The sequence below is a fragment of the Tauraco erythrolophus genome, chromosome 9 (assembly GCF_009769465.1).
Source record: "Tauraco erythrolophus isolate bTauEry1 chromosome 9, bTauEry1.pri, whole genome shotgun sequence".
Taxonomy (NCBI): domain Eukaryota; kingdom Metazoa; phylum Chordata; class Aves; order Musophagiformes; family Musophagidae; genus Tauraco; species Tauraco erythrolophus.
In genome coordinates this window covers 20,515,001-20,526,246 of record NC_141473.1, presented here as the reverse complement: position 1 = coordinate 20,526,246, position 11,246 = coordinate 20,515,001, and the positions used below count along the sequence as shown (strand labels likewise).

At 43.8% G+C, this 11,246-nt stretch overlaps 1 protein-coding gene across 1 annotated transcript in view; it reads right to left on the bottom strand.

Annotated features, from left to right (window-relative positions):
- Nucleotides 1-1,430: 1,430 nt before the first annotated feature.
- The window catches only part of DRGX (dorsal root ganglia homeobox), a 16,456-nt gene continuing 6,640 nt past the window's right edge, over nt 1,431-11,246 (bottom strand). The window contains exon 6 of the mRNA XM_086616862.1: nt 1,431-1,696. Within this exon, the coding sequence (XP_086472988.1) occupies nt 1,431-1,696 (266 nt within the window). The remainder of the gene's footprint in view (nt 1,697-11,246) is intronic.

Genomic DNA, 11,246 nt, shown 5'->3' with positions numbered 1-11,246 from the left:
GAGTGGCAGAAAAACCTGGGCTGGTAAATGGAAAATGGCTCTGCTACTCAAGATTCTGTGCCAAAATCAGCCTCAGAGTTAAACAGCATCACTTCTAGGGCTGTAATGGAAAGCCTCTCTTTGGCAGTAGGATAGAGCTTAGCAGCATTCTTACGAAGGACCTGCTCTGAAGACCTTCAGTGCTGATAGGAATCCTTCCACTAGCCTCCACGTTACTTGGTCAAGTCTCAGAGCAGCGGTTTCACCCTGTTCTCCAGGGACATCTGTGGACAAGCCTGAGGAGTCTGCAAAAGGCACCCGAGAAAAGCAAGTCCATGTCACTAAATTTAAACCTGCATCTGAATTTTCCATGGAAAAAATGTGGGGCACCCCAGATTAAAATACCTGCTCTAGAGCATCAGATCTCAGCCTGCTTTGCTTTGGGAAGTTTTAGATCAGAGATAAGGCTGTATTTCCTGAGGCATCAATTTCTCCTTTGCACTGTGCCCATTCTGTAATAATTAAGACGTTTTCATATCTAGATTCATTACAACAAGCCTTCCGTGAATGGAATAGTCTGATTTTGGATGGCATAAAGGAATATCCTTCCAAGCTTTATTTCATCTTTATTAAAAACACAACATGCAACGACATATTTGCAGTGTTGCGATGCAGGATTATTTTGTTTTCCAGTCTTTCTTTCCAAGAGAATGATGCTAAAACACCCCCAGCTCTGTGCAGATCTAGACATAACTAGTCTCCATTAAATACCAGCATTACTGTTTGAAGCTATGAGTGCTGCTCTGGAGTCATGTGCCTTTTACGTCTAACCCAGGGAACAGCAAGAGTAACAGACTAATGTTCACATAGAGACTAGTGCAAGGATTTTATTCACAGGTAAACTGATCTCAACAATTTTCCAGTAATCTATTCCACGGAAAGTTTTGCTTTCGGGGAAAAGAAGGGAGAAGGAAAAAATTATGAAGAGTTTTGTTCTATTTTCCGCTTCTCTTAAACCCGGCTTGCCTGAGAGAGATTTGATTGAAGTCAAATGCCATCAGAAAAAAGCAGGCCAAGCTGGTTTATACCTGCATATTCCTTCATCTCTGCTGTGCGCAGTGGGGCGAATGATGCCTGGATGCTTCTCCCACCCCAGACCTGGCACCTGGAAGCGCTGCCCTGCTGCCAGCCTTCCACCTCTCACGGGACGGGAAGCTGAGATGTGCGGGAGCGAGCTTGGATCCTGGGGGTTTCCGTGTCTCTGCGATGTGGAGCGGGGGCTAAAAACAGTTCCACGAACGTTTCCAAACACAAACAGTGCCAATAAACCAGGGGAAGGAGCCTACAGCAGCACAAGAGAAGCAAGGGTGCACGGAAGGTGTGCGCGGTCCTGCCGGGGCACGGCCGTGCTGCAGTTCCCCCGCAGCTGCGAGGCCGGCGCCAGACCGGCCTCATACGCTCTTCTCTCCGTCCATGTGCTCCTTGGCCGGAGAGGGCTGCTTGTCCCGGCCGCCCTCGGCGCCAGGCTTGGCGGGAGGCGCGGGGCTGCTGCTGGCAGCGGGCAGGAGGTTGGCGGACTGGAGCACAGCCTCCGAGTGCTCCCGAGCCTTCATGCGCAGCGCGGCCACGCTGGCAGTGCGGTTGCTTTGGCAGCCGTAGGTGGGCAGGAAGGAGAGGCCCATGGGGTCTGGAACGCAGCATGAGCACAGTGGGCTCCCTGGAAAGGAAGGAGACAAGGCACCGTCACTGATGGGGAAGGTCATGGGGCTGCCTGACTGCTCCCTCCAGGGTCAGTCTGGAGAGGGCAGGGATGGGGATAGGGTCTCGAATGGCAACAACCCCCTCCCCTATTGACCTTCACTGAGTACATAGGTGTTCTCTGGATCAGGGCTAGAAAAGCCAGATCTCCTTCTGCTGAGGGCCACTGTGAAGGATCTCACACTATGAGTCATCCAGGGTGGCAAACAGAGTGAGCGAGGGCATGCAGACACAGAAGCAAGCAGTGAAGATTAGATCACACATGAGATTTCCCCACAAGCGAAGCTGAGCTCGTCCCTTGCTCTCATACCAAGCTGCTGCTCTGTAGCTACCATCAGCCCCATGCTGGAAGTGTCCCCTGCCCTTCACCTGCACTCTGAATCCTGATCAATTTGGGCAACTGCATTTGTTGGGTAAGTGAGGGGGTCCCATCACGTATCTATATCTGAAAGATTACTGCAGAGAGAAAGGTGAAAATATCCTGGTTATTATGCAGGAACTAATGACCTTCTCCTGTCTCACTGTAAGATGAGATAGGCTTTTCCTTGGCCAGGCCCCTGGCAACTATTGACATCATGTCTACCTACAAGAGTCTGTTCTACCTTCACCCACCCAAAGCCTGTATTGCATAAGGATGACACCTTGAAGACCATAGCCTCCAGAAGGGAGCCAAGGCCACCCAAAGCTGCTGCTGCTGACATTGCTTCAGAGTCCCATCAGGAGAGACAAGCCAGCCCATTTCTATCCTGTCATTCAAGACACATGGGCTGTCACAAGCAGGCAGTTAAACACTGGAGAGAAGGTGAAATGGGTATTCCTCTCTAAGTCAAAAGGCTACCCTGTAACCCACTGCCGGAGGCAGTCCTTGCTCCACCAGCTGCCTTCATGAGCTGGACCACTGTAGGCACTTCCTCTGGTTTATCTTTGATGACACTGGAACTTGGGCCAGTTTCCAAACAAGCACACCTGGAAGTGCACATTGACCACTGAGCAGGACATGGAGTCCACCCAAAAAGCCACCCTGGTACCTAGCTTAGATGCATCTACTGAATGAAGGAGAACATGTCAGAGGAATAGGGAGGGGAGGCAGGGTGGGATGGTTGAGCTATTACTTTCACTTGCTCTCTGGTGAGAAATGTTGAGTTACACCATTTTTCCAGGGGTCTCAGAGGCCACACAAACTACACATCCTCTTCTACACCCCTGGCAAAAGTCTGTCCTTTACTGATACACTACCTCCCAACAAGAAACAGCCAGGCCATGCACATTCTGACACGATGCAATGTCTTCCTCTGGTCTTTCCAAGCCAAGGACTTGCTTTAATTTTTGCAGTTAATATTTGAGTTAAATGGCTCGTGACAAAGTGATGGAACTAATAACCTGCAGGGAGCAGGTAGCCTTTCTTTTACACTTCTGCTCTCGGTAGCAACGGGTCAGCACCCATCTGCTAGGGATGAAGGCAGACAGTTGTTTGTTTTTAGGATGTTGGCAAGACTTCTCCACAGCAACTGTCAGAGATTAGCAGCTTGCAGGTAACGTTCAGGAAAAAATACTCTTTGCATTTTAAAAAGCACAACCTGCAAGGGACAAGTTATTAATGCAAGTGGGAAGTCTTCCTTTCTCTTGTCATGCTCCTCTGATAGAGCATATGATCAGCAGACCAACATTTCCATGGGTCCAGGCATTCAAATGAATCACACAAGCAAGTTTCGGCACTTGACTAAAATCCTTCATTTTTTGCTTTTAGCACTAGGAAGCTCAGTCTTGAATTCTGTGGCTGCTTTAGCAGATCAGAAGGAGAGTTTATAATAAAATCCACTCGGTAACACAACTTACAGTTTTGGCGACCACCAACCATCCTCATAAAGTCATTTTTTGCCCTATTGAATTGCAGCCACTTCAGGGGTGCTGGACGGTCACTGTTTTAACAAGAGGGAGGACAGGAAGATTGGCACTTCAGAGTCTCTACAGTTTGCAGCAGGTCTTTAGCTGCAGAAGCCACACAGAAGTCTGTTTTTTCACTATTATTAAGCCCCACTAGCTTAAGGTTCAGCTCTAAAACGGGGGAGCGTGGAGGCCTGCCTGTGCATCAGCTGTCTTTGCAGGGCTGTAACACAAGCTGAGCTCAAACACGGCTGTTCAGCTCCCAGGCGGAGGGGAGGGCTGACCCGTCTGCAGTACCAAACGCAGGACCGAGCACAGACATTGTCTGCTTAGTGGGAGGTGAGGAGAAGTGGAAAAGGGTCTTCCCCTTTTCAAAAGAGCAAGAATCGGCTCCATGCCTTAAGAATAATTCTCATTCCATTGTTAGAGAGGGATAAAATATTTATCAGTCTTCAGTACCAATCTAAGCTCTTTGCTTAATAATTAGACCTGATATTACCCAGTGGCTCTGCAACCTGAGGGTGCAGAGTTACCTGTGGTGGAAGCTAGGCTATCTCTAGCAATAATTCACCCATAAACCATTCCTTTCATTTTCACTGAGGTGAAAACTCTTGCAAGCAACAGCTCACACCTGAAAAAAATGTAAGGTAACAAGTGTCATTTGCTCCAGGGTCTAGCTAGAATACAGGCAAGTAGGATTTAGCCCTATTTCTTTTTAATGTAAAAGGAGGGCTGAATCTACTTTACAATTGCCTGTGTCTGCAGGTAGTAAGTCCAGGGAAATCTATTGTACTTTGCTGGCACAAAAGCCAAGATGAACTATGGGAGATTCAGAAGGCCAAGATCTCCACCTACTCGTCAGTCAGCCCAAGATGGACAAGGATCTGACTTTTATCAAGACAGAGGCATCCACATATACCAGAGATCAACATTTTACTACATCTTATTGCAGTAACCCTGAGTCCACAGTGGGAAAGAAAAGAATTGTTCCTAATTATTTCGGATCCTCAAAGGAGTTTAGGTGCCTAATTCCCATCAAAATCACTGAAGGTTAAAACTGTTAGCCCTAGATCTTAATCCAGCTTCCACTAACATCTATGACAGTCTGATATTACTTTAATGGGATTTGGATCAAGTTGCTACAATATGGACAGGGTACCATTTTCTTTCTTTCAGGAACTTACTGCCTCCTGTACACAAAATTAAAATACACAATTAGATTTCCATTAACTTACAGCAAATTCTCCTGAATTGATCTGAACCTCCTTGTATTCCTATATGAGATCATACTTTAAATGCTCAGCCTGAACATAAATACTTAATGTAATAAATACAGCCTGAAATATTTGATCCACTTGGCAGGTTAATTGATCTACTACAGAGACTGACAGGAAAAATTAAATTAGTTCTGTCTTGTCTCTGCCAACATCACATTTCAATTGTAACGATATTTGATCTACAATTTTGGTTGTGGATCCTTTTGTGCAGTTCCAAGGTTCAGTTTCAGATGAGAAGAGTGGGGTGGGAGCAGGGCCTGTATTGATAAATAAGTATTTACAAACAAAAAAGGCAGGAACTTAAAATCTGAAATTAAGATGCACCAGATGCTCCCAGTATAATTTAAGGTAGCCTCAAAGTTGCTAAAGTTGTGCTAGATGGCTCCTCTTTCTAATGTCTAAGCTGGTTAAGTGTGGAAGACACCCTGTGCTGCTCAGAGGCTGGAAGAGCACTTCAGAGCTGACAATAGAGTCCAAAAGTTATAGTTTCGTATCTCCTTGGCTTGTGAATCCTATATGCCCAATGCAAATGACAAAGAGTTGATGATCTGGCTCAGTTGCTCTAGCAGGAGGCTTTTTGTGTAAATAACTTAGCACTAGAACTGGAAGATTTCATCCTCCTTTATTTGTGCCATTAGTACTGTTCCAAAACTATAATTCAGAAGCCAGGACCTTGTTCGTTTGGACAGAAAAGCTGGTGGCAAAGTCCACAAGACCTGGGAGAACAGACTCAGTACTTCGAATACTGTCAGCTCGGCAATCATTTACCACTCTTCCCCTCCACATCAAAAACATGATCTGACCTTAAATCCTGCTGACATGTGTCACTGAAAGAGGGGTCAATGGGAACCCCTGCCCAGCTAAGGTCCACTAACCTAATCAAGATTTGTCCTGGAGGAACAAGCCAGCAGTCATTTCCTTCCCACGGCTCTTAGGGCTCCCAATATCTGCATATTCCCTAATATTTGTGATAAAGACCAAGAAAAATCTACCTGCAAGGTAGGGCAGTTCTAGAGTTGGGGACCTGTGGTATAGGAACCAAAGTAACTTGCTCAAGGTGTGAGCATCCACAGCAAACTAATGAAATATTTTAAATTCTCTAAAGTCACAGTGTCAGGTAAACTAGGGAAAATGCCAAACAGAACCCACTTGACATATTTGCTATATTACACGAGAAAAGTCAGCAAGTCCATAAGCAGGAACAACATTAAGAATAAAGGACTCCAAGTGTTTTGACTCCTGTTCCCCAGTCTCATGGTAAGCAGTGGTGCTTCAATTCAGTAAACACCAGTTCAAGGGTAAGCTAGGTCCTTGAACACTTCTTTCTCAGCCTTGGCAATAGGAATTGCCCAATGGAATTGGGCAAATTCTCTTCATCTTTCCATAATAGAAATTGAAATGCAATGGATGGGCAGTTCTGACTGTTGTGATTTTTTTCCTGGATAATGCAATTAAGCCTCCCTAACGTGAACAACAACAACCATAGCAGCAAAAAACCTTAAAAGAGCCTAATCAATGGTGCCCTGGAATATCCACTTTGATGTGCATAATGCAATCCTGCTTCTCCATCAGTGGTTTGAAGGTGCCGTGAAAACCAACTGAGCTATAACTTGCACAGAGCAGAGCTGTGGGTGAATTATGAAAGTAATTCCCTGGCAAGTGTAATTATTTCTCTCCTCATACACTGCACTCATCATGGGGTCTGGGGAAATTTCAGTGGAATGTAACAGATGCACTCTTGGCCTCAGCCACCAGAATGGTGGAACACTTCTGCTAAAAACCGGAGATTCTTGTTTACACCCATTAATAACGTCTTCTACATTAATGAATTGCATTCGTGCTGTCATCCATTAAGAAGGTACTTTGAGGTCTCTCTCTACACAGAACACTATCTTCTCCTGATGACTCTATTGTTATACAGCCCATAAATAAAACAAGTATTTTCCCTTCATATTTGAGGTCTGCAATTAAATCTACTAAATGGACTGTAGATGCATGGTTTACAGTAAGTGATTCATCTTGGAAGATCATGGAAATGTCGAAGTCACCACAATGAAGTAGCATAGTTGTCAAATTAGGACAATTTCAGAGAGTTACAAACACCAGAAATTTCATCTATGCAAACCAACCTTCTTCCTTACTACGGCCAGTGGTGAACTTAAAACCCTGAAGTAGGAAACCCTGTATACCACAGTAATTATGATCTTATGCTAATTTTTCAAATGAGAAATTGCGTTTCCTGAAAGAATAGTATGTAGTGAGGTAATACGGTAATTAACAGGTGCTTGCTACTAAGTACAGCCTCCAATGTGCTCAACTTCAGAGAGGGAAGGAGATTGACCTAAGAGAAGGAAAAGGTCTACTGTATTACTTAATAGAGAGTACCGGATAGAAACAGACAAAAACTGTCCGGTGGTAATATACTCTTCTCTGGAACAGTCTATGCTTTGAATAACAGTTCTGATCGCTATTGTATAGCTGGCCTGCTTTCCTCACAGCACATCCTGCAGTGGCAATACCAAATAAAATCTCAGTTTCAGACACAGCAGGTTTCATGGAGCATATTGCTTAGGGAGGATAGCTTTCTTCTCATTCATCAGAGCAGACCTGGTCTCATGCTCCAACAATATCCACTATTTACCTGGAAGTGGCACTTGTGGGGTTCAGATGAGTGCTGCCTGTTGAAGAGTTGCAGAGCCACACAAAGCATATGGCAAACCTACAGTGCACTGCACAGTCATTCCAAAAGAAAAATTGCAGGCTAAGTCCCTGCCCCATGCTAGACTGTGCTGAGATTTCTTGTCTCTACTAGACCAACTTCATAATCAGCTATTATATCCTTATACTACAAATTAGAACCGGGAACTGTGTGCTCTAGACACTTTATGCAGCCTTGGAAACCTGCCTCTGGAGCCAAGCAAAGTCAGAGAAGGAGAGAGGTTATAGTTTCTTTACAGAAGACAGAGAACTCTCAGGTGGCAGAATGAAAATGGTCCCTGAGAGCATAAAATAATTGTTAATTAGTTACATCATCATCACTTGTTATTCACTGTATTGATTTTAATTGTCTCCATCTAAAGCATCAGTCAAATATTACTCACTGACACCAACAAAGTGTTAGCTCACAAGCCGACAAAGCACATCTTGTCTCCTCAAAAGAATAAGAAAATAACCTGGGCTTCCCAGTAGTATCTCATGTGCTGAGTGCTCATTTGTCTGCAGACAGCTTTTACGGCCTTACTGAAGAACATGATTCCTTTTACTGTCCAGCGTTATTCTCTCAGTGGTAGGAATACATATCTATTTCCAGGATCCACATGGAGAAGCTGCATTTAATTTGACGTTTGCATAGAAGAAAGCAGGGTCACTCATCCATTGGTAGTGAAATGATGCTTTGATTCTGGAGCAACTATTTTGCACAAAGAATTCCTGGTAGTTTCAAAGCACAAGAGAGATACCAGGAAGAGCTCTTGATCATTTCACTCTTTAGTCAAACTTCCAAAATCTTGGAAAACCTTACTACTTGCTGAATTTCTCCTTATCCAAGCAATCTAAAAACCAAACAGCTTAGAATTTTATGCTCTGAGTTTGATGGGCTGTCGTGTGGCATAAAGTCCTGTGCCCTCAGAATCACTGTGGCAGAGTCCTGTTGGCATTTCTGCTGCAAAACACAACTAGATTCTCAAGGGAGAGGCTTAAGCCACTTCATTAAGACACGTAGGGACATAGACTAATGCCCGCCTAAATGTAGAGTTAGTTCTCCTTTGACAGGCCTGAAGTGTACAAATCATCTCCTACCTCAACGGGGGAAATGAGAAGGGACAGTCAAACAAACTGAATTGAGCAAGACGAAGAAGGTCATATAAAGGTTTTGTGAACACTGAGTCTCTCCCTGTGCTTTCCTTCCTTCCCATAACCATTACCTCTTCCTCCAGACTGACATGTGAGCATGGTTGTGCTCTCAAATACATTGGTTTAGATGAACCATCACTTACCTGGTGTTTCCGTAGTGAAGAAAAACAAAATGCCCATCAGGTCTATGATACTTTTGGTCCATTCAGAACCTCTAGAGATCGTCCTGTTCATCATTGCCAATTAACGAGACTGAAGCTCAAGGTCTGCTGTGCACAGGCCCCACCCCAGCCCAAGTGAATTGCTCTTGGAGAAACAGGGAAAGAGGAACTTACGGAGATGAGCCAAGGAAAGAGGAGACAATACTCCATACATAAACACCACAAGAAAGATGCTACAATTATTCTCTGCTTGTATAGATCAAATTTGCCACCTAATAGAACAACAAATTCTTCCTCCTTAACCTCAAAGCCAAAATTCGACATTACTGAGACCTAGCTGCAGAAGAAAAAAGAAAAAAAAAAGATCTCCCCTCAAAGCAGCAGCTCAATCTACCAGTTCCTTGCAAGTATAACACTATGCTGACAGGCACAGCCAGCCCCACAAAGCTCCGGGCAGGTGGATATGCAGATATGCAAATCTGTGACTGGATTTCTTAAAATCAAAATATACTACATTAACGCAGTCCCCTTGCACGTATCTGGAGATTTCTAGTGCCAGGCAGGAAGTATAAACTGGGCATCTCAGTGATGAACCGCACATGTAGCTGACAACATTCATCAAGAGAATATGCATGCATCTGATAACTGCTCATCCCTATACAAATTATAAAAAAATCTACACTGACATTTGGGACAAATTTTTCAGGGACGGTGTCTCTTAGCCTGGGCTAAGTAAGTATCTAGTAAGTATCTCTACAAGAGATTCAGGAATAGGACTTTTCCTGCCCCTAGGTTGTAAAACTGCTATCAAGCAAAAAGGAGCAAATTATTAATTTCTCAATTTAGTGGCTGAGCTGTAAAATCACAGCAAACAATATCTGGAAGTATCCCAAATAAATAAAACTAAAAACCCCTCATGACAATTTTTTTTCATTAATTTTTGTTTCCTTTTGCTTGGCTTTTGTTTATGGGGGTTATTTTTCTTAAAATGTGGCTACATTTAAACATGAAACAAGTGAGAAGAATGTATAGATGCATTTAATTTTGGAAATGCTTAAATGTAAATTTTAAGGAAAAAAGCATCCCTTACTTCCATCTAAAATTTTTCACTGAACACAACCACATTTCCACACCTTTCAACCTGCCCAGGACTAGGTTTATCAATGAGCAATCTTTTGGCCTGAAGAACTTCACCTGTATCTACTCTAGAGAGGCTGTTCCTGCCCAGTGGAAGAAGCTGAAAGTCTCTGCCCCAAGACCTCGCAGTCACAGGGCAGAGATCAAGAGGATTCGTGCAGTCCAACAGCCACTGCCTGCTTACAGGGTTTAGGTTGACCGTCATCCTTTAAGTTTTAGGGTTCAGGTCATGCCTATATGGCTTTTCTTGATTCAAAATCACAAGTCCCACACCTATCAAAATAGCAGTATCTGTATGGTATATCTGGTTTCAGCTTGTTTGGAAAGACAGAAGGGAAGGGGGAACAGAGGGCAGGACACTGGACTTAATGGAAAACTCAGCAGTTTCATGCATTTGCTTCAGGAATATACCTTGGCAATGCTGATTTGACTGGAAATACTCATAAAGATCATGAGGTATGCCAGAGAACAGAGTGAGAGGTATGAGAGGACATTTGTGTTCATAGTGGAGGGTCTTAAACTGGGAAACTTTCCTCACAAATTATTGCACCACACTGGGGCACAGAGTAAATGTATGCGCCACATTGTGCTTGGCAGTGCTATAAGGCTTTACATCCTATAAATCTATAAATTGAATTCATTCTGCTTACACCCTTAGTCTTATAAATTGTTAGACTAGGAACAGCTAATGGATCAGCTGGTGATTTATTTTTAAAATATGCATACTGCTGCTTTTTGGGAATTGAAAAGGATATGGACACTGGATATACCCTTCCTGAAGCCTGGGTCCCAGTACTGAGGAATTACTTTGTATCCTCCCCTGTCCCCATGCACGCGATTTATTCAAGTTCTCAAAGGGGACCTACTGTTGAAGAAGAGAAAGGTCTGGCATTAAGCAGAGATGTACTGCAAAGGAAACCGCATGCAAAGAGCAGATGAGGCATCAGTAACGGTGCCAGGTAATGTATAATGCAAAAGGATGCGTATAACTAATTTATTAGTATAAATTTGACTCTTAAAAAAAAGCATATGCAAAGAAAACTCTAAAGGAGCAAACCCTACCTTTCTTGCTCCTTGAGACAAACCCTGACCTCACGAAATCTAACTGAGTAAAATGAAGGAGCTTCACCATAAGTGATTCTACAATTCACAAGAAGACACTCACTCCTGGACCTGCAGCATCAGTCAGTGCAAGCGC